This window comes from Candoia aspera, chromosome 9 (genome assembly GCF_035149785.1).
Source record: "Candoia aspera isolate rCanAsp1 chromosome 9, rCanAsp1.hap2, whole genome shotgun sequence".
Lineage (NCBI taxonomy): Eukaryota > Metazoa > Chordata > Lepidosauria > Squamata > Boidae > Candoia > Candoia aspera.
This window is the reverse complement of record NC_086161.1, coordinates 538364-564740: the sequence shown is the minus strand read 5'-3', so window position 1 is coordinate 564740 and position 26377 is coordinate 538364. Positions and strand designations below refer to the sequence as shown.

The 26377-nt window shown below is 51.3% G+C and overlaps 5 protein-coding genes across 6 annotated transcripts; 2 read left to right on the top strand and 3 right to left on the bottom strand.

Annotated features, from left to right (window-relative positions):
- The first annotated feature begins 1544 nt into the window (after positions 1-1544).
- Positions 1545-11590, top strand: SLC37A4 (solute carrier family 37 member 4). 2 transcript variants are annotated; one of them, XM_063310955.1, is made up of 9 exons: positions 1545-1640; positions 4940-5708; positions 6441-6673; positions 7660-7903; positions 8341-8499; positions 8757-8842; positions 9013-9126; positions 10438-10576; positions 10652-11590. In XM_063310955.1, exons 2-9 carry the CDS (start codon positions 5561-5563, stop codon positions 10816-10818), a joined length of 1290 nt encoding a protein of 429 aa, XP_063167025.1. In that variant the 5' UTR covers positions 1545-1640; positions 4940-5560; the 3' UTR covers positions 10819-11590. The 2 variants fall into 2 exon arrangements, with proteins under 2 accessions (XP_063167025.1, XP_063167024.1); XM_063310954.1 differs by lacking the exon at positions 1545-1640 and having other exon boundaries at positions 4715-5708.
- Positions 11591-11676: 86 nt separating this feature from the next.
- On the bottom strand, positions 11677-13461 carry TRAPPC4 (trafficking protein particle complex subunit 4). The gene is made up of 5 exons (XM_063310957.1): positions 13257-13461; positions 12975-13149; positions 12777-12880; positions 12562-12688; positions 11677-12001 (listed from the first exon to the last, which is right to left on the bottom strand). Exons 1-5 carry the CDS (start codon positions 13429-13431, stop codon positions 11923-11925), a joined length of 660 nt encoding a protein of 219 aa, XP_063167027.1. The 5' UTR covers positions 13432-13461; the 3' UTR covers positions 11677-11922.
- A 13-nt stretch (positions 13462-13474) lies between these two features.
- On the top strand, positions 13475-14485 carry RPS25 (ribosomal protein S25). Its single transcript, XM_063310958.1, has 5 exons — positions 13475-13583; positions 13676-13771; positions 13854-14037; positions 14220-14318; positions 14425-14485. Exons 1-4 carry the CDS (start codon positions 13581-13583, stop codon positions 14312-14314), a joined length of 378 nt encoding a protein of 125 aa, XP_063167028.1. The 5' UTR covers positions 13475-13580; the 3' UTR covers positions 14315-14318; positions 14425-14485.
- Positions 14486-14665: 180 nt separating this feature from the next.
- Positions 14666-19140, bottom strand: CENATAC (centrosomal AT-AC splicing factor). The gene is made up of 11 exons (XM_063310956.1): positions 18995-19140; positions 18748-18914; positions 18533-18631; positions 17944-18010; positions 17790-17852; positions 16976-17040; positions 16686-16836; positions 16388-16418; positions 15904-15984; positions 15673-15805; positions 14666-15176 (listed from the first exon to the last, which is right to left on the bottom strand). The coding sequence occupies exons 1-11, from the start codon at positions 19127-19129 to the stop codon at positions 15116-15118; spliced, it is 1053 nt and encodes a 350-aa protein (XP_063167026.1). The 5' UTR covers positions 19130-19140; the 3' UTR covers positions 14666-15115.
- Positions 19141-23062: 3922 nt separating this feature from the next.
- On the bottom strand, positions 23063-26152 carry FOXR1 (forkhead box R1). Its single transcript, XM_063311342.1, has 6 exons — positions 26032-26152; positions 25725-25814; positions 25325-25518; positions 24240-24472; positions 23719-23951; positions 23063-23513 (listed from the first exon to the last, which is right to left on the bottom strand). The coding sequence occupies exons 1-6, from the start codon at positions 26150-26152 to the stop codon at positions 23485-23487; spliced, it is 900 nt and encodes a 299-aa protein (XP_063167412.1). The 3' UTR covers positions 23063-23484.
- Between the last annotated feature and the right edge of the window lie 225 nt (positions 26153-26377).

Here is a 26377-nt window from a genome sequence, read left to right as displayed (position 1 = left end):
GCTAACAAAGCAAGATGGATGACCAATATCCTCATCCCTGCTTTCTGTCCACAGTTAATTGTCTGGCCAGGTTTTGCCCCATTTCTGTATGTTTTAAGGGCCTCCCTGCAACTCTGCTATTACAAAAGCTGAGGCTGCTCTACCTAGCCAAAACAAGGGAAGCAGCCCTTTTGAAGTTGATTTTAGAGTGTGGGTTGCTGTTCTTTGCTCCTAAAGTTTGTACATTCTGATTTCTGGTGACCACCTTAGCAACCCTGAGCACTATTCTTAACTGGGGCATTTTTTGTTTTGTTGTATTGTAGGGGAGAATAGGAAGTTGGCTATCAAGGTTTGCTGTCTCTAAGTATGTACATTATATATTTACGCAGTTCATCTTGCTGCTGGGCTTTATCCACAGCTAATAGGATGAGAAATGTGGGAGGTCATTTTTCACTGTATGATGAGAAATCCTGAAGCTTCTGTTTTCAGTAGCACAAGCAAGCTCACCTGCCTATAAGCCGTGGCACAAAGGCAGAGGGAAGATCCAGTTTTTCTATTTATTCATATTCTTCCCCAAGGAATCTACCTTGTTGAAATACGATATGAATGGATTGTTTTCAGCAGTGGTGCCCAGTAACACAAGGGGCCCAGAGCAAACCCTGCTAGACTAAAACCAGTCTGGAAGCTTGCTGAGTTTCTCTGTCCTGTAACTTGGAGGAATTTTTTCCTGTTTAGACATAATAGACTAAATACGAGTTCCTAGAGCATGGTAGATATAAAAAACTAATTGTACAGTGTGCTGCACATTGTGAAGCCCCTTGGTTAACGTTCATAGTGTTTGGAACTCCTGGTTTGTGCTCTTTCCCATTCCATTCTTTGAAATTGTCTGCAAACGCAGACAACAACATACACCCAGGCTTTGTGTCTGTTGAAATGTGTCTTGCGAGTCTGATTACTCTTCAGAGCTTTTTTTTTTTTTTAAAAAAGCTATGCTTTTCTCTGGACCTGCTTTGGACAGAACGTGCGTTCTACTGTGAGCCTGGAGCAAGCCACTGGAATCAGGGCCAGTCCTGAACTGCCTGGGAAGAGGCCTCCCCGAGCTCCTGGCACCGGGCGCCGAGAGGTCCCGGGGAGGGGGGGCAGGGGGCGGCGTTCGGGCCGCGTTTGCGCCTGTGGAAGGAACGGTTCCAATAAAGTGCTTTCCCGCAGTCTCTCGCTGTCTCACTGCCGGTTCGGCCTCAGTCTGCGCTGAGCCTCGACCGGGGGCGGGGGCTGCTCGCTGCCCGCTCCGGCCGGGTCTTTGCGGCCCAGCGGGGAGCTTCGAAGGCGCGGCGCGCAAACCTGACGCCGAAGCTTCGCGGGGGCGAAACTCGCGGAGGGCCCGCCGTGTCGGCGCCGCCCGCAGCGCGGCCGGTTTTGGGGGGGGGGACCTGTGGTACGCCGGGCGCGGAGCCACAGCTTCCGTGGTGCGCATGCGCGCCCAAGGGCCGGGAAAAAGGCGTAGAAATGTCCCCGACTGGGCGGAAGCTACGGCGGCGCGAGAGAACGGAGTGGGGATTGGTGGGCCGGGGATAGGCGTCCATCCCCACCAATGGGCGGCGGGAAGCCGCTCGGGAGCGGCGTCTCCGGCCAGGCGAGGAAGCGGGATCGTCTGCCGGCGGGTATGTGGCGGTGGTAGCTCCCGTTCCTCTTGCGCGGAGCTCCGGGGCTCCCTGGCCGTGCGGCGGCTTCTGGGACGGCGGGCAGAAGGGCCGTCCCGCCCGGGGAAGTTCGCTGCTGCCCCGGGGAAGGCCGAGGGCACCTCCAGCCCCGCCTGGCCCTCGCTGGCCGGAGGAGCGCGGGCCGCGATGGCCTCGGGGCTCCCGGTCGCCGGCGCTCGGGGCCTCCTCAGGCAGGGAACGCTCCTGTTCTCGGCCACCGGACTGGCGCTTTTCTGCCGCCCCGGGACGTCCCTCAGCAGGTTCAGCCATCAGAAGCAGATTGATAGGCCTGGTAGGGAACCCCTTCGGATTCCTCCCGTCGGCTGAGCGACTACGTGCCATCCAGGCTTTTTGACTCCTAGGTGGATGTTATCCCGGAGGGCCCGTCCCTAACCTGGCCCTTCAGGTCTCCCGACGGTGTCCCTATCGCCCCCGTAGCTGAGTCCCTCCGCCTGGCTGACGGTCGTCCTCTTCTCCTCTTTCCTTCCTCCTTCCCCAGCATTAGAGCTTCTCCAGAGAGCTGCCGGGTCTTCCCATCAGGTGTCCGAAGAAAGGTCATTTGAGCGTGGTCATTTGGGCCTCGAGGGAGAACTCTGGGTTGATTTGTTGATCCATCAGTTTGCTTTCTTGGCTGTCCACGGTCTTCTCAGGAGTCTTCACCAACCCCAAAGTTCAAAAGCATCAATTCTCTTCCCATCCTGCTTCTTCAAAGTCCATTTTGTTCTGTGCCATCCTTTTATTTTATAGATGGCTCCAGATGCACAGCTGTGAGCCGTCTGTGGTAAAGAACAATTAAAAACCAACATTGCATTGCATGAAAACTTAAATTGGCTGCTCGGATCTTCATCCTGGGCCAAAGGCTATTGTTGTGTTTGCCATATGTGCCATCCTCAATTTTATCCTCCATTTAGCACAAAGCTTTTCACGTCAGCTTTAGTTGTGGTGAAAGATGCTCTGAACAAGGGCCTGAGGTTGAGCGTGGGCTGCATGAAGCCTGATAAACCTTGGCTTGATACCTAAAGGGTTAGTTCAAGGTTTGCATATTTGCCAATGCGTGCTCCCATCTTGGGGATGCTTTTTGATGCCTTTACACAACTTAGGCAAAAGTACTGACCACAGCTTTCCTAGTAGATCCTGTTCAAGGTTATGTGTGTCCTCATAAGATCTAGGATGGATTAGTACCGATTTTTCAATGACACCTTTGGGGACCATCCAGAACCATCAGCTGGTGCAAATGTTTTGGAATTGCCCTTCCTCTCTTGCAACTCTTCTCTGTAAAAGAACTTAGTATTTCCAAAATACCTATCACAACACTAAAAATTTTAGAAACTAATTTTGGTTGCCAGCATGACACCTGGGGCACCAGCATAACCATAGGAACACTGCTTGGTGCCACAAAGCTCCATGTTTCATAATCATATATGTTATTTAAATAAATAAATGTTCCACCTGATTTTCTTTACTTTTTTGGTCTTGGAGTTTAATGGGAAGCTAATGTCAGCCTCAAGCCCAGTCATTATTCAAGTTTTATTAGTACGAGTAAAATAAAAAGCAATTTGCAAATCAAGTTACTGAAGGTTGCACCAAAAAAAAAAAAGTAAAAGGTGGAGAGAGAAATCTGAGGCTCAAGGAATCTGGAACAATTCTGTTTTCTGAACTTCTTGTGTTGCCAGCTAATTCAGAATTTGCAGGATGGATACCAAAGCAGGAGGACATTGAAGGAGGTGCCAGGACTGAAATAAATAAGATCATGTTTATTAGAATTGTCCCCATTACAGCACCAGGAGTCCTTCCCCAGTCTGCCACAGCAAAGTCAAGGGGTGGGGGGATGGTCTCCAGAATTCAACTCACCAAGGGTTGCTTTCTTTGGGCAAGTTTTATAGCCCTGCAGCCTCTCTCCCCCTCCACCCACAGAGTTGCTCAGTTAGGCATCAGCAAGGGAAGGTTACACGTTAATAAGGATTAAGTGTCTAGCAAGTATTGGGTGCCTGCTATGTCAAAAGAGGGAAATAATTATCTGAGGTTGGAGCAAAAGTTTGTTATCTCACAGCTGGCAAGAGTAAACGGGAAGAGCTAGCTTGTCTAAGCAGCCTCTCTTCCAGGTGCTAATTTAAAAATGCAGATCAGTCACAGGATACTTCCATGAAGCTGCTTTACTGTTACTGTTCGATTTTAATAAAGTGAAGTGAAATATTGCTACAAGAGCAGATATTCTGCGAGGCTTTTCAGGGCAAGGATTGCTGAATGAGAAAACATAGAAGTGGGAAACCAAAATGGAGTGTTTTAACAATCTGTCAGATGGAGCTTCTTGAAAGTCTGCTAAGACTTGAGGGTTATAGTTTTGGAAAGGATGCAGCTAATTAAAACTTAGGCAGAAAGAACTGAAAGAAGTTTTCCAGATGTTCAAAAGGGGGTGGGGTGACTACCTGCAATGTTGCCTGATGAGCTGTTTGTGTCTGGGTATAAATTGGAAGTTTATGGGAAACTTCTCAGCAGCTGTGGTATAATAAGGCAACAGGGAGACAGCCTTTAGTACTCCTAAGCTTCTTCAAGGCTTGCAGAGAGCTATATCGGTGAGAGGCAGACAGGCAAATAAAGTTTGTCTTGAAGGTTAGCTTTTGTAGCTCCCACTTCCAAACAAAACTCAGACTTTGAGCCAAGGTGATTGTGTTGGTGGAAAATGGAGCAAGTTTGTTCTCCTTTGAGACTACGTCTTTCCAGTGTTAAAGCATTTCCACTGGTTCACTCTCCCTCCCTCCCTGACAAAATTCCAAGTCCTGTTGGTGCCCTTTAATAAGGACCTTTGCAGTTTGGGACCTACTTACTGCTGCCCTATCGTGAAACCAAACATTGAGGCTTCTGTTGGAGCACCCCTGCCTTTTGAGGTGAGCCTTCTCTGTACGGGCAGCCTGAGGCAGTTGCTGTAACTGCTGCTGTTTAGAGGCCAGCTGGACATTATTTTATTTGCCCATGCTTTAAACTGAACTGTGGTTCTGATTTTCTTAGTTATGGCTACTCTGTGGCATGCCAGCTACTTTTAACAGATGTCTTGGTATTTTGTTGTTTTGCCCATAAGCTGATAGATTTATAATGTAAAATTATTGTGTTTAGGTTCTTCTCTAGAAGTGGGGAGGGATTCTTGGTTTTTAATCTACCTGCTGTGGCAGTACACAATATAGCCTTGTTCCCAAGTAGGTAAATACTGTGAACTTGCCTTCTCCCAGGGACGACATTTGATCAGTGTTCTGTCTGTTTCTCAGGTTGCAGAAGAACGTCTTTGCAGCTCTGCGCTGTCTCCTGGGACCCAGGCACTGCTCTGGAGAAAGGCAGACTAGGTGGCCAGAGCTTGAGCAGGAGGTTGCCTGCTGCTGAAGTAGCAGGGCCTAGTCCCAGCCCTCGGTCATGCCCCAGGCTTGTTCCAGGAAGACATTGATCTTTTCTGTTTGATCCTCCACTATTTGAGTTCAGGGGTCAGAGTACCGAGGAGTAAAAAAAAAAAAAAAAAAAACCCTTGCTAATCTTCCCACCCTGGACTCACTCTGTTTATTACAGGCTGGCTCTTCCTGTGTTCCCTTGTAGTTGGATAGGTTTATACTGAACTCCATGTCCAGCCTGGTCCTCAAGTTAATAATTCTCCAGAAAGTGGCCATGAGCACAGCTGAGATCAAGCAAGAACGTTGGCAAAGCCCCTGCCCAGCAGAAACACAGGCAGGCATTCAGGCAGCTGTTGGCTCCCTGCTTTCAGCCCTTTGCTGTCCCCCTTCTTCTCAACTCTGTCAGCAACTCTGCTGCGCCTGAAGTTTGGACTCTTAAAGCGGAACCAACCTATTCCCTCCTTTCACACTTCCTTTTAATCCTTGGAAGCACAAGTCAGCACAACAATGACAGGAAAGAATTATGGCTATCACCGGTTTGTCATATTCACTGCTATGTACATTGGGTACACCTTGTACTATTTCAATAGAAAAACCTTCTCCTTTGTGATGCCTTCAATCATGGAAGAGATACACTTGGACAAAGATGACTTGGGTAAGTTTCCTTCCTTCCTTCCTTTTGATTATGGTGCTTATTTGCTCTGGGAACCTTGGAGAGAGGATACTGGGAGCTACAGAACCCTTTGGAAGTGCTCAGAGCTTCATCTTAAAGAGAGTTTGAGGGAATTTGAGAACTGACATTATGCTTGGGACAGGTGTTGTTTCTCCAGGGAAACCTGCTGTTGTTTCTCAGTTTCTTTGGAAAGAAGCAAGACATTGCAGTTCTGCAGCCACTATTTAGAGAGGCTGTTGTTTGGACAATGTTTAACAGCCTTTATTTGGAGAGAAGAGGAATTGTATTGCTAGATTTGAGCTCAGTCCTGACGAGTGGGCATGATGATTCCAGCCCCTTTAATCATGCAGCAAGAGCAAACTGCGTTTGGTATCCACAGTGGCCACCAAGAGGCCGAGGGGAGCCCACAGCCAGGCCTGGAGCTCAATAGTCCCATTTTATTGCCATCCTCGGTGGAAAAACTGTTGCTGCTTATTTTACATGGCTGTAATCCATGGCCTTTTCTGCTCTTTGGCTAGAACCAGCCTTGCTGCTCTCTGCATGCTGACCAGTCAGGCAGTTTAGAATGCCCCGAGCCCCAAGTCTGGAAGTTTCGTAGGCTGCCTGGCTCTTTGTGGGTTCAGGCAAAGGCTGCCCTCTGAGCCCCTTCCAGACCAGGCTCTTGTCGCAGTGACTGTGTGGTTGAGGTTTTTCCGGGGCTCTCGTCCAATTCAGGTCTCATCGCCAGCAGCCAGTCTGCAGCCTATGCCATTAGCAAATTCGTTAGCGGAGTCCTTTCGGACCAAATGAGTGCCCGCTGGCTCTTCTCCTCTGGCCTCCTGTTGGTGGGTGTAGTCAACGTGCTGTTTTCTTGGAGTTCTACCATTGCCCTCTTTGCAGGACTGTGGTTCTTCAATGGGCTGGCCCAGGGCCTGGGCTGGCCCCCCTGTGGCAAGGTGCTGCGCAAGGTAAGCGAATGAGCCAGCTTTACTCCTGGCAGCCGGCCTCCTGCAGGCGCAGTCTAATGTGGAAGCATCAGGCCAGAATCTTGTCCCTGGGAAGCCACCAGAAGGTGGCCCAATGCAGACGGGCGCTCGCTCTGACTTTCACTGTGCAGAAACCACAAGCCGTGAATGCTGCATTGGCAGATTTTTGTGTTAATGCTGGGAGCTCTTTAGTGGAACTAAGAACTGCCCTTGCAGCTTTTTGGAGGCAGAGGCCACACTGTGCTCTGTACTAGTCAGAGATGCCATTTTTCTAGGAGGGGCTTGAATTGGCAAGGGCAGCGGGAGCTATAAATTGCAAGCCAGATCAGGTTGCTCTCAGATATTTTTGGGACACTAGTCACCTCCTTTGGCCCTGAGCAAGTGGTCTTGTTCAGAGATGGCTGGGCCTTTGGTGGCTAGGAGCAGTCCACCTCAAAAAACTGTAAAGAACTCTGTAGACCAAAGGCCACTCTGATCCAGAAACTGCTTATCCAAACACTTTTGGGAAGCTGTTAAACGGAATCCAGTTACTCCCTCCTCAGGTTCCCTCACAGCTGGCATTCAGAGGCAAGTACTATCAGTAGATGTCATGACTTGAGGCCTTTGATAACCCAGAATTTCTGGGGTGCCTGCTGCATTGCTTGACTTGTATCTGGGACTCTTGGAAACAGAAAGAGGTGGAATGCCCAGGTCCCCATGTCTGCTGCCAGTAAAAAAAAAACATTCTATATTTTTTATTAAACATTCTTGTCAACTGCTTTGAAGAAATCATGCTTTAGGGAGCAGGGAAATATGTCTGGAGAGTTGGTGTGCCTCTTGGCGATGGCGCCTGCTGCCCTTTTTAAGCCATCAGTACTTGTGATAACCTGGAGGCTGTGCTGGCAGTCTTAGGTCAGTGTGTACCAATGAGGACCTGCCCTTGGCATAGGCACCAACACACCTGGCTTCTCTCTCTCCCTTCTCCATAGTGGTTTGAACCTTCCCAGTTTGGGACATGGTGGGCCGTCCTGTCCACCAGCATGAACCTGGCCGGAGGGCTTGGGCCCATTGTGGCAGCTCTGATGGCGCTGAGCTATGCCTGGCGCACCACCCTGGCCCTCTCTGGCTCTGCATGTCTGGTGGCCTCCTTGGTGTGTCTGCTCTTGATTAAGAATGAGCCTTCAGATGTGGGACTGCCCAACCTTGAGTCTGGGCCCAAGAAAGGGAAGAAAGGTGAGTGGGTGGGGGAGTCACAGGGTAAGACATGTCCCCTTGATCAGGGGCTACCATCTTCAGGGCCATGAAAGTAGGCCTTCTCAGTTGCACCTCTGCCCCCCACCTTCTGGGAATTAGTGGAGACATGGCTGTGTCCTCAAGCCAGGGATGCAGGTTCACTATAAGTATCCCTCTTGAGGAGGAATTGCTTTTATTCTTCTTAGTGTGTCTCCTGCATGTATACTGTTTTAATCCCAATTACATATTGGGGAGTTGTATGCTGACTGGAGCAACCTATAAGGCTAATCTATCAATAAATCAGTCTCCTCTTTCAGAGGAACAGAGAGGAAACATGGAGTCTGGCAGAGGGCCAGGAAATGGGAGGTGCAAAGGAGAGTGGCCAGGGGTGAGTGGTGTGGCTCAGGCCAGATTGCTAATTGGTCTCTTTCTTGCAGAGGCCTCAATGGATGACAGCACCTTGGCTGAGCTGCTGCGTTCTCCATACCTCTGGGTCCTTTCTTCTGGCTACCTGGTGGTGTTTGGTGTGAAGACATGTTGCACAGACTGGGGACAGCTATTTCTCATTCAGGAGAGAGGACAGTCTGCCCTCGTGGGTAGGAGGCAGCACCTTTATCCTGGTGCTTTGAGAGCTTAGCATGTTCCAAATGTGGACGTTGGGCCTGGGTAAGCCAGAGTCAGTGGAACAGCACCTGCAGGGAAGTCTTTGGCTTGGCCCAGGAAAGGACTGGCTGGGAGTAGAGGGGAGAGGTGCTAGGGACGGCTGTGCAACAGGCAAGGAAGTCTGGCAACCCCTTTCTGCCTGCAAGGATGCAATCTCGTTGGGATTGTTACTATGCTCTTTGCTCTACAGGAAGTTCCTACATGAGTGCCTTGGAAATTGGAGGCCTGGTTGGAAGCATTGCTGCTGGCTATCTTTCAGACCGCGCAGTGGCCAGGGTAAGTGCGAAGGAGAAAGGACGGCCCCTGTGAATGTCCCTGGCCCCGAAAAACCCTATGCAGGCACTAAGCGGATGCTGTTATGGAGGCGATTTAGTCTGGGATGGGTTGACAGGCGTTTAATAACAGGAATACTGCACTTCCATTCTGGTTCCGCATGTGTGTTGCAGGTGGGCCTCTCAAGTTACGGAAACCCTCGGCACCCCCTTCTCATCTCCATGATGGCGGGCATGGCTGCCTCACTGTTCCTCTTCCGAGTCACAGTAACCGACAGCTCTCCCAAGGTGAGCCGTAGAAAGAGGCTCAGGATGCAGGAGAGGCCAATCCGCTTTGCTATCGTCAGCTGATGTGTAATAGCATCGAGGTGCTGCTTGGAGTGAGGGCTGTTTCTTTCCAGGAGGCAACTGGGTGGTTGGCTTTTTTCCCCAGTCCCAATGTGTTTATTTGTTACCTGCTTGGAGCAGGTGCTGAGACTTGTGACCACCTTGGATGCTTTTACCTTTAGGTAAATGGCACATTTTGTGAGGATTTCCACAAGTAAAATGAACCTGGGCTCTTAGAGACAAATCTTAATGGAAAAAATATGAAGTTTTGCAACTTTCGGGGGAACAAAGTTGAGATTCTGAAATCAGGATGAAATATACTTCCTGGATAGATTCTTTGCTCTCTGGACTTTTTGGAATTATAAGTCCATCTATTGAAGCCACGATGGACCAGTTCGTGGGATCATCCCAGAAACATGGCGTTCCCTCTGGCTTCAGCACAAAAGGCTTGCTGAGAATTCCAAGGATGGGGAATCTTCAGATATTAATGATGATGTCCCAGTCAACAATGATGGGGTTATAGGTCTTCTGCCACTAATTTGAAGTTTTTAGCCAGCAAAGTATCTTGCTTTGGAAAAGAGCTGGTGAGGGCTCTCCATTTCTAGGATTTTTGCTTCTGCATCCGATTACTACTGCCTTTTCTCTTTTCTGGACATTCTCATGCTCCTTGTTCATTTTCCCCTTCTTTCTTTTCCTAGGGAGATTACTCTTGGAATCAATTCCTCTGCCCTCTGGCTAATCTCGTGGGCTTCACAGAACACGAGGTCTTTATTCTGCCCCCCCACCTCTCTCTCAGGTCCTGTTCAGTCATTTTATGCTGCTTCAGCCTCTGGCTTAATGCTGGGTGCAGGGATGCTGGCAGAAGCAGGAGACTTCCCTGTGCAGAACTGCAGGAATCGCTCTCCCTGCTCCTGCCATTACGCCATCCCTGGGTTGCAGCGAGGTGGCTTGCGTAAAAGTTAGGTCTGGTGTCTCAGCACGCGGATCCAAAATTTAGAGTCCACCTTAAAATAGCAGTTGGCTTGGGTGCTGTTTTTAAATACTTTCTACTTGATTTATTATTTCTATGGAGATTGTGGCTGCTATTTATTACTTAATGGATTACTGAGAGACAACACTCCTTATTGAAGGAAAGATTAAACACCAGCGTGCTTCCTCTGAGGCACCATTTTGCAGACGATGGCAGGGAAAAGGAACCCAAGTGGCAGATGCAGGGAGCAGGGAAAGGCATCATCCTCACAGTCCTAACCTTTTGTCTGGCTGTTTTTGTAGTTCTGGATCCTGCTGTTAGGAGCAGTCTTTGGATTTTGTTCTTACGGACCAATTGCACTGTTTGGAGTAATAGCCAATGAGAGTGCACCATCCAACTTGTGCGGTACTTCCCACGCCATTGTTGCACTAATGGCTAACGGTACGTGAAAGCTTAACTGGAACTGAATGAGGATGAATGTGCACGTTGCACCCAACTGACTTTTTTTCTTTTCAGTGGGAGGCTTCCTGGCTGGTCTGCCTTTCAGCACAATTGCCAAACACTACAGCTGGGGAACAGCCTTCTGGGTAGTGGAGCTGCTCTGCTTAGCCAGCACCGTGGCCTTTTTCTTCCTGAGAAATATCTGCACTAAGATGGGTCGCATGCCAAAGAAAGTTGACTGAAATAATGACTTGGCTGCAAAGGAGCCTCCCACATCCACAGCCAATATTCCGAAAAGGAAAAAGGTAGAAGCTCTAAGCAGGTTGAAGTTTACTGCTGGGCTTTGTGAAGTGGTGGCAAAATCTCACTTGGTGGTTACCACCACTTCTCATCCTTCAAAACCTAAGGGATGCCGTAGTAGTCAGAACTGATGAACAAACATTTGGCAGCCACAGCTGCTGCTGGCTTCACTGGCAGCCCATAGCAGTGGGGACAGAGCAGCAGAACAGGAGCTTCAGTTTGTGGAATCCCTTTACTCACTCCCCTTTTGGTATGTGTCCTTCCCTCATTTCCTTTGCCATGCCATGTTAAATTTTCAGGCAACATTTTCTAAGACTCCCCACAAGTTACACTGAGGTAGAACCCAAAAGTAAATAGAAGAGGGGAGCTGTAATCTTACGCTATTTAGCTCCAGTGGATCACAGGTAAGCTTAAAAGTGGATTGAAAAACTACTTCTAGAGTTTGAGAAAGGGTAACCATCAGGTCAAACATGCTTGATTACATCACAGTATAGGCTGAGGTGTTAGACCTCTCTTGTTTTTAATGGAGGGAAAACGTATTTAGCTGCAGAGGTTGGGACTTCCTAACAATTCTGCAGCCATGAGGCTCCCCAAGTGTAGCTAGCTGCCTTTTGGAGTAAGTCTTGCAATGTTTACTATCGTAGATTTTAAGTTATGGCTACTGTATGGAATGTGTGCATCAACAAAAATAAAGGATTGTCCAATAAAAGCTTATGTTTCCTCTGCTGAAGAGTTGTTGGGAGTCGAACGGCAAATAATAACTGGTGTTGGATATCAAATAATTTATCCCAAGGTCAAGATTAAAGTCTGTCTTCTTCCTTTAAAGAATATTTTATTTCCACATGTAATAAAGTGCCAAACATATATTAAACGTGTACATGCAGCCAACAAGATCTCCTCCTAACCTCCAGCAGCAGAGGACGCCCAAACAAGCTCCCACAGCAGCAGGGGGTGGGCAAGGGGAGAGACTCTGGAACCGCTGGGAAGCCTCTCTGGTCCCAAGTTCCAAATAGTCCATGAGGCAACTGAAGTGGAAGAACTTCACCCTATAATCCTGGGACAAAGGGGCCTGCTTTCTCTGCTACCTCCAGAGCAAGCTTCAAGTTTTGATCAAAGAGCTCACATCTGAAATATCAACAGAACAACAGAAGCACAATTAGAATAAAAAGCTATCCTTACTCCGACCTCCATGTTTTTCATTCTATCTTCAGCAAAGATAATTTTTTAATACAAATGTTTGGATTCAGCATTGTCCCCTGCATGCTTATTATTATAACATGCTAAGATATAAAATGGTACACAAGAAAGACTTCAAAGTGCCTGAAGCAGCTGTCTTACCCACTTTACTTGCTGACCTTGTATATGTTAACAGAATATACTGACACTATGAAGGGAACTTGGTTCTAAGAAGCTAAAAAGAAAAGAGCACGATGGTTCTAGTAACACCACCAAATTCAGAGAGACCACTAGAAAGTAAAACAAGAGCTGGCAGGCATCAGATGCTTCCTTGCCAGAGGTCCAATATACCCCAACGATTTGGGCAATGTGCCAGGACCGTAAAACTGGCTTCCTGGGATTAGAACAGAAACGTTAAGAAGCAGCCTGGCCTTCGCAAGTGTATTTCGACTGCTTGGAGAGGGCAGGAGAGTTCTTTCGGTTTTCTAAGACAGGCGCTTTAACTGTACCTGATTGGCATCTCCAGAGAATAGAAGGGATTTTTCAGGGCAAAGTCCGAATATATCTCGTAAATCTTGCGCAGAAGGGAATCGATTCCGGACTGCCGGGGGTCAGCGAGCACCACGAACTTAATCCCTGAAAGGGGAAGAGCGAGGCGGATTCGGGGCTGAGCGGCCGATGTCCCGCCGTCCCGTCCGGCCCGGCCCGGCCCGCCGCCCGCTACCTGTCAAGGTCTGGAAGCAGTGCAGCTTGAAGGTGTCCGTCTCCAGCACCTCGATGCCGGAGCTGCCCTGCTCGGGGGAGAGCTGCGAGCCGATCGCGAACAGCCTGCGCGACAAGCAGAGGGATGCCGAAGAGAGGTGCCGAGGAGGGGTGCCGGGGGGAACGGAACCCGCCCCCGCCGCGCCCCCGCCCGACTCACGAGTGGAACATGGAGGCCAGCATGAGCTTCTCGTTGGAGGAGAGCCGCGGGCGGCCGAAGCGGATCGCCACCGGGTAGTTGGCCGGGTTGCCCAGGAACTCCTGCACGTCCCTCCCGTCGGCGGTCAGGCGCCCGTTGACGTCGGCGCCGTTGATGGCCAGCACGGCGTGGCCCACTGCGGGGAGCGCGGCTCAGCGAGGCGGCGGCGGCGGGACCCTCTCCCCTCTCCCCTCGCCCGCCCGGCCGGCCGCCCGCTCCTCCCGGCCCCGCGCCCGGGCTCACCGCGGATGCCGTCGCGCTGCCCGAAGGCCACGAGGACGCGCTCGTCGTGCGCGCGCAGCACCAGGTCCAGCGGGAAGCTGAAGGTCTTCTCGGCCTCGGCCCGCGGCGCGTAGTGATCCAACTGGTAGATGAGACCGCCGGCCTTGTTCACAATGAAGACGCTGAAGATGGCCATCGCGGCAGCCGTAGGCCGGGGACCACGCCTCTTCCGGAGTCGGCCGGAAGCGCGCTTGGCCGCAGGGTTTCCCATCGTGCGTGCGCGGCCGCCTGCCTTTCTAGCCGGAAGACGCCGAGGGAGGAGCACGTTGCGCTGCCAGCCGCACCATGGTAGGTAGGCCCCGGGCCGGGGACGGGCCGGGGACGGGCCGGGGACGACTGCTGACCCCCCCTTCTGTCGCGCGCGCCTCCCTTCCTCGCAGCCGCCCAAAGACGACAAAAAGAAGAAAGACGCGGGCAAGTCCGCCAAGAAGGACAAGGACCCCGTGAACAAGTCCGGCGGCAAAGCCAAGAAGAAGGTAGGCGCCGGGCAGGCTCGGCGGGACGGAGGGCGAGGGTGAAGGCCAGCGCCTCTCACGGGGCCTCTCTCCCCTCGAGCAGAAGTGGTCCAAGGGGAAAGTCCGGGACAAGTTGAACAACCTCGTCCTCTTCGACAAAGCCACGTACGACAAGCTGTGCAAGGAGGTGCCGAACTACAAGCTCATCACGCCCGCCGTGGTCTCAGAAAGGCTGAAGATCCGGGGCTCCCTCGCACGGGCTGCGCTGCAGGAGCTGCTCAGCAAAGGTGAGAGGCCGGACCCTGCTCTCTGCTCCCAGCGCCTCTGCCGCGGCCCGGCTGATGTGTTCAAGGGCTGGGCTGCTGGCCGTTAACGTTAGAACCCATAGTCATCCCTTCTCCAAATACGCTCGCCCGTGGGTAGTTTTCTAGGCCTCATGTTCCTCTGATGCGTGTGGTTCTCCTGGCAGGTCTAATTAAACTCGTCTCCAAGCACAGAGCCCAAGTAATCTACACCCGAAACACTAAGGGAGGTGATGCACCAGCTGCAGGAGAGGACGCTTGAAAAGGTGAGCAAAGATGGCCAGGAGGGGTGCTGTGCGGCTGAAGGGAATTCTGGCCGGCTGTCTACATCACATCCGAAGGACCTAATTTCTTGTTCGGTTTGCTTTGCAGATTCTCAGATGGCTTTCAGAGCTCCTTGCACACTTACAAAAATAAACTGATTAAACTCTTTAAGGCTTTGTAGTGATCTGAGCAATTGCTGGTAGTTAAGTATGTAATGGGTAAAATGGCTTTACTGTTTTTTTAATAACAAGGACTTGTGTAGAATTTGGGTACATAAAAATAAAACTTTATAAAAGCATCAGGCTATACGATGGTGTGGGCAATGCAGATATGTGAGCTAATGTCTGCCTTGATAAATAAGCTTGAAGCAACTTGCATAAGGAAAGGAAAGGATATACAGAAAGCCTTAGATAAGCTCCTAAATTTTATGGTAGTATCTTCTGCAATCTCACATTTGCTTTGTGGATCTTACACAAATGCACCTTGCCTTTAATATTTTGTGGTGGTGGTACATTTATTGGCAACCATAGTTTTTAGCAAAATGCATATACAATTACCACCTTTATCAGTTTGTCTTTAATGAGTATAGTTTTAATACAAATCTTACATCCTTAACAAGGGACATAAAAATGCTGTATACCAAACTGTACAGCTCCGTTTCATCACAGAAGAGTCTTCCTTCTACTGCAGCAGCTGGGCCTCTGCAGGGAGTTGCTCTGTGAGATCTCCATGCTCTCTTTCAATCGATGTGATGTGAATTCTGCCAAGTTCTCTTGGGGATGCAGGCCTTTCAGTTAATTCAAGGCCTTTTCCTTTTAGGACCAGGCTGCTTATTTCCAGATTCAGCTTTGAACTGATGTCTAGAAAAAGCAGTGCCAAAAACAGCAAGTTGAAACTGTACATTCTTTGAAATCAAGATAGGTACCTTGAGGGGCTGGATTCCTCCTCTTCAGCAACGGAGGGCTTTGGCACCCACAGGTGACCTCTGCCTGCCATGTGGTATTGGCAACTGCTAGATTTAGGAAGCCACAAGGGGAGAAGGTTCTCATAGCTAATTTCACTGTTATATCAGTATAGTGCAATGTATGGAATGAGCATGCACACGCATGTGTTGCAAATCTTGATAGCATCGATTATAGACCCCATCAGCTTCATTCAGAATCTTCGTAAATGGGAAGGGCAGGGTGGCAGATTCCAAACCAGCCAGGCTGAGCCCCCCCCCCCCCAAGAATGCTGTATCTAGCCCTTCAAAATGCTGCCCGGGGGAGAGAAAAATGTCTCTGAAACATGTCAATGGCATGTCTGTACTACAGCAGTTGGCGCCTCTGGCTTTCCCAGAGGGAGATGCATGTTTACCTGGATTGCCATCTCCTACCATGATTCCAGACACGCCCAAAGGAGGGAAGCCAGCCATCTCCTGTCTGAGAGGAGTGGTCAAAGTTGGCCCCAACACGGTTGGGCGGGAGCTTTTTCAGTTTCTGTTTCTGTTCTTTAAAGAGGGCAGAAGAACAAAATGTTGAGCCATGCACCATTCTTTGCTCAGTTCTTCCCACTGACCCCCACAGGGCCAAACCCTTACATACTCACTTTCCTTAAGAAATTCTTCATAGGAGGGCCCAATCTGCCTTTCACCCTCCTCTTCGCTCATCAGCCAGGGGGGTTTTGCTCCTCAAGATTGAAATGTGGACAGATCAGGAAAGCCCCGTATTTATTTTTCAAATTTCTATCACCGCCCATCTGCCCCCAAAAGGGGGGACTCTGGGCGTATGTTTCTGTTCACATGCTCAAGTTAAATTGCCCATTATCAAAGTGGATGATATAAGAGCAGCTGCTTGGGATATACTTAAGGATTCAGCTGCATCTGCCACAACCATGTACAACCAGGCAACATGCAATTCATGGTTAACCACATTTTCCAGGTTTGTACACACACTAAGCTAAAATGTAGTTGGCAAATCAGTATTTTACTGTAAGATTCTTTCCCCTTGCAAACCATATGTCCATGAAGGGCAAAGCCAAGTTCAGAGCAGGCATTTCAGAAAGCTGACTCAGTATATCTTCACAAACCTACCTGTGTGAATGTTGCCCTCCCCTCCAGTTTCCTGTGTTTGAAACAATGAAAACCCCAAGTTAGTAGGTTGGGGGTCGAGAAAAGAGACAGACTGTTAGTCCTGCAGCAAGAACTACTAGTTCCCCAGTCCAGCAGACAGCAGTGGACCACATCCCTCTCCCTCTTCACAAGTCATGGGAAGCAAAGGGTAAGATAAAGGGGCTGGATTTCAGGTTGGGCTGCAACCAGAGCAGAAGCTTACTGCTCAGATGTCACTTCTGCTGCTGGGGATGAGAGGCAAGAGAGAACTCCTGAGTACCTGGTGGCCAATGAAGGTTAAGGGCTGCCCTGTTTCCAGGTAGTATAGCTCAGGTACAGTTCTGCTGGCACAAACAGGCTCTTCCCTAAGAAATGTGGTGCTCCTGCTTGGCCCAGGCTGTCCCTGCTCTTCCATAGCAAAAGGAGAATCACTATAACATAGAAAATTTGTCAGCACAAGCAAAAGAGGACTCCATTACAATTTAACACCAAGGCAATGTGAAGACAAAATTACCAGGAGTAGCACAGGGGTACAGAAGCAAGAAGGCCTCCGATTAGTGTAACTCCTACCTTAAATTCCCTGTAAAGATGTTGACAGCAGAGGTTCCATCACCTAGCATACTTGTTCTCTGCGGCTGAGTTTAATTCAGGAAAAACACACTTGTTTCAAGAAACAACAATACATTTTGCAATACAGGAGATCCCTTGAAATGTAATCAGGGGAGTGTTCAGATGGAATGGATTCCACTAAATTATTCAGGCACAGATGCCATCTTGCAACAGACAACAATTCAATCCTTTTGGAACATTAGGGGTCAGGGTGTGACAAGGAGATTTTGATGTTTTATTGTCAGCAAAGGAAATACCCCTAGCCAAGAGTATTTCTCCAGGGAAAAAATATTTTTAAAAAATTGTGAATACAGTTAAATGACATTCAAAACAATGCATATGCCAGAGCACTAGTAATACCTCATCAACCATTTTCCACTATCCAGAGGGGGGAAGAAAGGGGCTCAGCAGGGAAGGCCGCCCCAAAGAAGTGCAAAAAATCTGAAAGTGACAGACGGGAAAGGCCTTGTGCCAGGAATAAGCATTACAGTACCTGCAGACCTCAGTGAACCTCTATTTGCTCCTGTCCATCTCGCTTTACAAGGCAGTTTAAACTGAAGTTAAACAAAAAGCAAAGCAAAGTCCTCACTCTTGGCAGGACAGCTATTAGCAGGAATGGGCCTGGGAGAAGAGGTGGTATGCTTTCGGTGGCTTTACCCTGAGTTTAAATGCACTGAGGGTGGGCAAAGATGGGGGGCCTGAGCAGGAAGGTTCCACAGAAACCACCGCGAGCACCATGATGGATACTGCCCACTATGAACTCGGGCACACAAACCTCTAAGACGGCCCGTACCATCTCCTGTCTCTTCTGTTCTGCTTCTCGGATGCGAGTTGCAGCCTGCCATTAAGGGAGACAGAATACAACGAGAACTCAAAGCAGAAGTCGGGCCCCATCACACAACCCAAACCCAATGCCCACACGGTCCTACCTCCTGAATGGCCGTGTCTTCCTTCACTTCGTAAGCATCCAGGGCTTTGGAGAGAGACTCCTGGAAGCTGGAGATGCAACGCAGCCCGTCACGCTGGGCGACAAAGGCCACCAGACCAGAGGCTACTAATCGTTTGGGGCGCCCTGTGCTCCCTGAGGGTTCGTGCAGCCTCTCAGCTACCACAATCTTTCAGTAACGTGTTTTTTAAGAAAGAGTCTTGTATGAAACGATAGATGGGGGGGAAAAGATTTTTAAGAACCACAGAGCCCTTACTTCTGACTTGCCCTACCCATGTAGTGTTCTGAACAGGGGCTGTAGCCCCCCAAACCTTGTGCCTTCCTTTACAGGCTTGCATACAGAAGGCCACCAAGGTGGAAGCCCCCCTGTACAAAGTGGCCCCAGATCAACCCGCTCCTTTGGCCAGCAGCATGGAAGAAACAGGATCCAGGTGCCAAAGCCCCTTCTGCTCTGGCTGGAAGGCCCTGCTCTGAATTCACCCAGGTCCCCAGGCTACCACAGCCAGGTGGCAACCCACCCACCCCACCAGGCCGGCTCAGAGCCAGACCTCTGGCCGGCAGGGGCTACTCACCGCTGGAACTCGGCCGAGGACAGCAGGAAGTCGGGCTTCAGCTTGGGGTCGGCTCTGTTTTTCCTCCAGAACGCGGCCACGGCTTTGCCGTGCTCCGGGCTGAGGGGAAGCGGAGGGCGCGTCGCTCTGGCCGCCTGGAAGGCAAGGCAAGGCAAGGCGCGACGCAGCAGCCCCGCCCCGCCCCGCCCCGCCCCGCCCCGCCCCCGCGGACTCACCTGGCCAGGTGCTGCAGGAGGCCGCCATGCAGCACCGTCCGCGCGCCGCGGCTCAGGTGGCGCCGGACCTCCCGCGCGCAGCACAGGCACCACACGCGCCGCTCGTGCTCGCCGGCCTGGAAAGGCAGCACTACCACCCGCCGCGCCGCCTCCCGCGCCGCCGCCACCTGCCGGGGAGGGGGAGCGGTCAGCCACGCCGCGCCGGCCCAAGCAGCGCCGGCCTAAGCTGCCCCAGCCACCCGCGCACCTTCTCGCCTAGCCGGGCTAGAGCCGCGCGCAGCCGCCGCTGGTGCCCCGCGCTGTACAGGTGGCCTCTGCGGCCGACGAAGGCGCTGCGGCGGCACAGAGGGCAGCGGAACACCTCCGCTGCATCCCCCGCCATCTTGCGGCGCGCCCGGCAGGTGACGTCAGCGCCCTGGCGCGCCCCCGACAGGGAGGGGCCGGAAGCGCCCGCCCAGCCGCTGCTTGGTCCTTGCGCTGCCTTAGCGGGAGCCGGTGGCCCGGAGCGGTGCGGCAGGGAAATAGGCCCGCCCGAGGCGCTCCCCGGAAGCTGGCTGCGGTCGATGGGTCTTAGGGTTCTTCGGGAAGCGCGGAGGGCCACAGCTGTCCCACCGAGGCGCCTCAAAGCATTTCCTGCTGGTGTGGCAGAATTATGCCTTAAGGGTTTCCATAATCACACGTTGTTGTTGTTTATTCATTTAGTTGCTTCCGACTCTTCGTGACTTCATGGACCACGCCAGAGCTTCCTGTCGGTCGTCAACACCCCCAGCTCCCCCAGGGACGAGTCCGTCACCTCTAGAATATCATCCATCCACCTTGCCCTTGGTCGGCCCCTCTTCCTTTTGCCCTCCACTCTCCCTAGCATCAGCATCTTCTCCAGGGTGTCCTGTCTTCTCATTATGTGGCCAAAGTATTTCAGTTTGGCCTTTAATATCATTCCCTCAAGTGAGCAGTCTGGCTTTATTTCCTGGAGGATGGACTGGTTTGATCTTCTTGCAGTCCAAGGCACCCTCAGAATTTTCCTCCAACACCACAGTTCAAAAGCATCGATCTTCCTTCTCTCAGCCTTCCTTATGGTCCAGCTCTCGCAGCAATATGTTACTACAGGGAACACCATTGCTTTAACTATGCGGACCTTTGTTGTCAGTGTGATGTCTCTGCTCTTAACTATTTTATTGAGATTTGTCATTGCTCTTTTCCCAAGGATTAAGCGTCTTCTGATTTCCTGACTGCAGTCAGCATCTGCAGTAATCTTCACACCTAGAAATACAAAGTCTTTCACTGCTTCTACATTTTCTCCCTCTATTTGCCAGTTATCAATCAAGCTGGTTGCCATAATCTTGGTTTTTTTGAGGTTTAGCTGCAAACCAGCTTTTGCACTTTCTTCTTTCACCTTCATCATAAGGCTCCTCAGTTCCGCTTTCAGCCATCAAAGTGGTATCATCTGCATATCTGAGATTAATGTTTCTTCCAGAGATTTTAACTCCAGCCTTGGATTCCTCAAGCCCAGCATGTCGCATGATGTGTTCTGCGTACAAGTTGAATAGGTAGGGTGAGAGTATACAACCCTGCCGTACTCCTTTCCCAATCTTAAACCAGTCCGTTGTTCCGTGGTCTGTTCTTACTGTTGCTACTTGGTTGTTATACAGATTCTTCAGGAGGCAGACATGACGACTTGGTGTCCCCATACCACTAAGAACTTGCCACAATTTGTTATGGTCCACACAGTCAAAGGCTGTGAATAGTCAGTAAAACAGAAATAGATGTTTTTCTGAAACTCCCTGGCTTTTTCCATTATCCAGCGGATATTGGCAATTTGGTCCCTAGTTCCTCTGCCTTTTCTAAACCCAGCTTGTACATCTGGCAATTCTCGCTCCATGAATTGAAGTTAATTGCAGGTTAAACCGCTGAGCTTGCCGATCGGAAGGTCGGTGGTTTGAATCCGCGTGACAGGGTGAGCTCCCGTTGCTAGTCCCAGCTCCTGCCAACCTAGCAGTTCGAAAACATGCAAATGTGAGTAGATTAATAGGTACCGCTTCGGCGGGCAGGTAACGGCGTTCCATGTAGTCATGCCGGCCACATGACCACGGAACTGTCTACGGACAAACGCCGGCTCTTCGGCTTTGAAACGGAGATGAGCACCGCCCCCTAGAGTCGGACATGACTGGACTTAATGTCAAGGGAAACCTTTACCTTTACCTTTACTACCTTGCAGGAACTTGAGCATTACCTTACTGGCATGTGAAATGAGTGCCACTGTTCGATAGTTTGAACATTCTGTAGTGTTTCCCTTTTTTGGCATGGGGATATAAGTTGATTTTTTCCAGTCTGATGGCCATTCTTGTGTTTTCCAAATTTGCTGGCATATAGCATGCATTACCTTGACAGCATCATCTTGCAAGATTTTGAACAGTTCAGCTGGGATGCCGTTTCCTGCTGCCTTGTTATTAGCAATGCTTCATAAGGCCCATTCAACCTCACTCTTCAGGATGTCTGGCTCTAGCTCACTGACCACACTGTCAAAGCTATCCCCGATATTGTTATCCTTCCTATACAGGTCTTCTGTATATTCTTGCCACCTTTTCTTGATCTCTTCTTCTTCTGTTAGGTCCTTGCCATCTTTGTTTTTGATCATACCCATTTTTGCCTGGAATTTACCTCCAATGTTTCTAATTTTCTGGAAGAGGTCTCTTGTCCTTCCTATTCTATTGTCTTCTTCCACTTCCGCGCATTGCTTGTTTAAAAATAATTCCTTATCTCTTCTGGCTAACCTCTGGAATTATTTTAAAAATAATTCCTTATCTCTTCTGGCTAACCTCTGGGCATATCTCCCCCTATCACTGTTGCCTTTTGCTTTCCTTCTTTCTTGGGCTACTTCTAGTGTCTCAGCAGACAGCCATTTTGCCTTCTTGGTTTTCTCTTTCTTTGGGATGTATTTTGTTGCCGCCTCTTGAACATGTTGCAAACTTCTGTCCAGAGTTCTTCCGGGACCCTATCTACTAAGTCCAGCCCCTTAAATCTATTCTTCACCTCCACTGCATATTCCTTAGGAATATTAGTGAGCTCATATCTAGCTGATCTGTGGGTCTTCCCTAATCTCTTTAGTCTGATCCTAAATTGTGCAAGTAGTAGTTCGTGATCTGAACTACAGTCAGCTCCAGGTCTTGTTTTTACCGACTGTATAGATGTCTGCCACCTTTGACTGCGAAGGATGTAGTCAATCTGATTTCAGTGTTGTCCATCTGGTGAAGTCCATGTATAAAGCCGCCTCTTAGGTTGTTGGAAGAGAGTGTTTGTTATGCAGAGTGAGTTGTCTTGGCAAAATTCTATCAGCCTATGTCCTGCTTCGTTTTGTTCTCCCAGGCCATGCTTACCTGTAATTCTAGGTGTCATTTGACTGCCCACCTTAGCATTCCAGTCTCCTGTGATGAAAATAACATCTCTTTTAGGCATGTTGTCCAGTAGATGCTGCAGATCCTCATAGAACTGCTCTACTTCAGCTTCTTCAGCATCTGTGGTTGGGGCGTATATTTGGATCACTGTGATGTTAGATGGCTTGCCTTGAATTCGATTTGAGATCATTCTATCGTTTTTTGGATTGTATCCAAGCACCGCTTTAGCCACTTAACTATTAATTATGAAGGCTACTCCATTTCTTCTGTGGTCTTCTTGTCCACACTAGTAGATCTGGTGGTCATTTGATGTGAAGTGGCCCATTCCAGTCCATTTCAGTTCACTGACACCCAAAACATCTATCTTTAATCTTGACATCTCACCAATAACCACATCCAATTTGCCCTGGCTCATAGATCTTACATTCCAGGTTCCAATGGTGTGTTGATCCTTAGAACATCGGATTCGCCGTTCACCACCAGCACCATCGGCTGCTAGCCGTCCTTTCGGCTTTGAGCTAGCTGCGTCATCATGTCTGGGGCTAGTTGAAGTCATCCTCTGTTCCTCCCCAGTAGCATTTTGACCATCTTCCGACCTGGGGGTCTCATCTTCCGATGGTATACCGACATATCGCTGGTTGTACTGATCCATTTAGTTTTCACGGCAAGAATACTGGGGTGGGTTGCCATTACCTTCCCCAGGGATCGCATTTAGTCTGACCTCTCTGTCATGACCCTCCTGTCTTGGGTGGCCCTTCACGGTTTAGCTCATTGAGGTGCTCAAGCTCCAGCACAAGGTAATGATCCTTTGCTGAAGCCATAATCACACAAGGAGAGGCAAAACTAAATGGAATTCAACCAAAAAATCACACAATGTTGCTCTCTTTTAATTCATTTATTGGAACACCAAGATTCTTCTCCAGGATTCAGGAATGGAAAAACAGGTGCTAGGTCAGCCCCATAATTGACTTTACTGCTTCCAACAAAAATTTCAACACAAAAATGAGCAAGGATCTCCTTTCCTTCCCTTCCTTCAGGGAAAAGGCTGACCGGCAGCCACCCTCTTGTTCTTGGTTGGGGTGAAGCTCATGGGGAGGCAGGAGCACTGTCCCTGCCCCCAAAGCAGCCCTCCCGCTGCTCTGCACATTGTCAGCCAAGGACCAAGCAGATGCGCCCAGAGCTTCACGGAGCAGCTCGGGCAGGATGTGCCCACCCACCCCCAAAGGCTCCCATGAAAATCCATCCTCTCCCCTTGGAGGAAGCAGGAGCCTCCTGAAGGCAGAAGTCAAACCCTCCTTGGGAGCTCCGTCAAATGCCCGGTTCTGCCGCACTTCCACGCCAAGGATCAGAGGCCAAAGAGAGATCTCATTAGTTCTGGGGGAGGGAGGAGAGGAGGCTGTTGGTCCACCGGGTCTGCCAAGGGCCCACTTTGCAGGGGGATTTGGGAGCCCCACCAGCAGCAGCTGAAGCCATTAGGGTGGTGCATTCAATTTCCCCCTCAACTAATCCTGCCTCTGGGCAGCCCCCTGCCCACTTCCAGTTTGGGGAAAGGGCTGCAGCTCTCCAGGGGGAGGCCCACCTGGCTTATCCATGCTCTGGTGCACCAAGCCCATTGTATCCTCCGGTAGCGCCTGGGCCTCCTCCCGGAACTTCCGCCAGCCCTCCTTGGTTAACTTCCACAGGCGGGACTTGCGGTTCCCTTCAAGGCACACAAAGTCTGTGGTCTTCTCAAAGCTGCTGCTGAAGCAGAGGTTGTGCCGGACAGTGTTTTTCCAGCCCTCTGGAGCCGTGCGGAAGAAGGGGAAGTGGTGCCTGCCAAGAGGGCAAAGGGCAGAGTCCCAGCGGCCCAGGAAGCCTGCCTCGCCAAGGGCCGGGTCCAGGGCAGGTGCCCACATCTATTGCCAGGGGATGGTTATACATTATACTTCGTGCCCCCACCAGGTCATTCACGACTATGCCAGACCAGAATACTCAACCTTGGGGAAGCAGGGAGCCCCCAGCCACAAGGCTATGGAGAGCAGAGCAGGCAATGAAGGAAAGGTCCCCCTGCTGGCACTCTTGCTGCTTTGCCCGAGAACCTCTCTGCTGTGAGAGCCATACCTGGTGAACTTGTAGATCTCCTGCACAGTCAGGCTGCTGTCCATGCTGCTGCTCAGGGCGAGGCTGATCAGGATGCAGTAATTGAGAGGGGGGCGAGGCCATCCCCCCTGGGCCCGTTTCAGCTTCCTGCTGCGGGACCGGAACACCTTGACGTTCTGGCATGCCGGGAGGCATCTCTGGGAGTCCTCTCTCAAGAGCACTGTGGGTTTGGCTTTGGTGGCACTCCCAGGATCCTGGCAAAAGACAGGCACATGAGCCAGTGGGAAGGAAGCGGAGGAGAGGGGCAGGCAGAAAGAGGAAGGGACCGTGGGGACTATAGGGTAGAGCCCACAGCTGCCCCAGGGCAGCCTTGGGGAGGAGCTGGCAAGGGTTTCCCCTTGCCTCAGCAGTCTGGATGTGCCCCTCAGCCTCGCTCCTTCCCACTTTGTGTTTCAGCAACATTTCATGGCAAGGGAAAGGTGTATGTCCAACTTTTAAACAGATTGATAATCAGCAGGGGGTCCACCAGGAAAGAAGCTTCCACAAAGCTGAAAAACCTAAGTTGATTGAAGCGAATATTTGTAGCTCAGAGTTGAACTGTGGAGTCCTTGGTGGTCTCTGAGCCTGGTTGTTTTCTTGCAGATGTTTCATTGCCAGAGTAGGCAACATCTTCAGTGCGAAGAAGGAGTGGGTCCTGCTCTCAATTTATATACCGTGGCTTGCCCTGCTTGCGTTGGTGGGAGTGTTGCTCTCTCCCTGGAAGTTCCTTGACTGGGCCGTTGTTTGCTGCTTGGTTGATTGATTGAGTTAATAGTTCCTTGATTAGGGTGTACTGTGCTGTTTGACTGTTCATCTGGTGTCAATCCTGGTGTTTATCTTTGCATATCTGGGTGTTGATTGCTGGCAAGAGAGTGTACCCGTCTCCTGGCTTTTCTATTGTCTCTTTTGCCCCTATTGTTGGGCCAGCCCCACACAGGGCACCAAGCCCTGCCCTGCCCTGCAAGCTGGAAGACACCCTTCCCCCCCCCCCCCCCCCGCATCCTCCTAAGGTCTCCTCCCCACTTAGCAGGTCGGGCAAGGCCACAAGGAGCTTCCAGCCTCAGCACCTCTTCTCCCCTGCCGGCCTTCGGCACGGCGAACAGATCCTCTCCAAAGCGGGCTGGGCTACAGGAGGGAGCCTCTGGACCAGCACGTGGACAAGGCCCAGGCGGCGGCAGCAGCAGCCCCGCGGCGTGTCCGGGAATAGGGCAGACGAGGTTGGGGTCCACCCACATCCACAGGTGCGGTTGCCCGGCAGTCTCTGCAGGGGAAGAAGCACGTCCCAGGGCATCCCTCAGCAAGGGCCGCCGCCGCCGCCTCCCCCTCGCAAGCACTCTGGGCGTCCGCGGTAACCCCGGGGGGCAAAGAGGGTCTCCCCCCGCCTCGCCGCTTTACTCCGGGGACTACCGGAGCAAGGCCCGGGGGCCCTGGGCGAGGTCCTCCGCAGCTTGGCCGCTCCTTGCTTACCACAAGCCCTCCCGGAGGAAGAGCGCGGGGCCTCGGCCGGGCCGCCGGCCGCCTGATCGAGCTGCACAGTCTGGAGGGCCTCCTCGGCAACTGGGGGCAGAGAGGCGGTTAGGCGCTGGGCTCTGGCCCGGACGGGGGGTGGCGGCGGACGTCCAAGCCGCGGGAGCCCCGTCCTTCCCCTCCCTTTCCGCGACGGAGGCTCATCAAAGGGGGACAGCCGGGCCGAAGGCGACCCCAGGCCAGACCCGCGCCTCGCAAGGGCGCGCGGGTCAGTGGCCGGGCGGCTTCAGCAGGCAGGCCGCCTCACCTGGGGACAGCTGATCACAGGTGACGTCCAGGGCCAGCTCCCGGGGCAGGTCCAAGCTCTGTAGGCCGCTCCGCAGGTGCAGCCGGGCCCAGAAGGCCGGTTTCTGCAGCCGCAAGTCCATCGACCGCCGCACGCAACCTGCGCGGGCCGAGGCTTTTTCTGGGCGGGCGGGGCTGTCTGGCGCGCTTCGTCCCTTTAAGCGCTCCCCCACCTCGCCGTCTCCGGTGGTCGCGCGGCCGCCCGCCGAAATTGCTTCCTTGACTCCTGGTTTGTGGGAACGGGAAAATGTGCGAGCCAGGGAGTTGGCACAGCTTGTCACAGTTCCCCGGGCTTGTTTCAGTTTTTG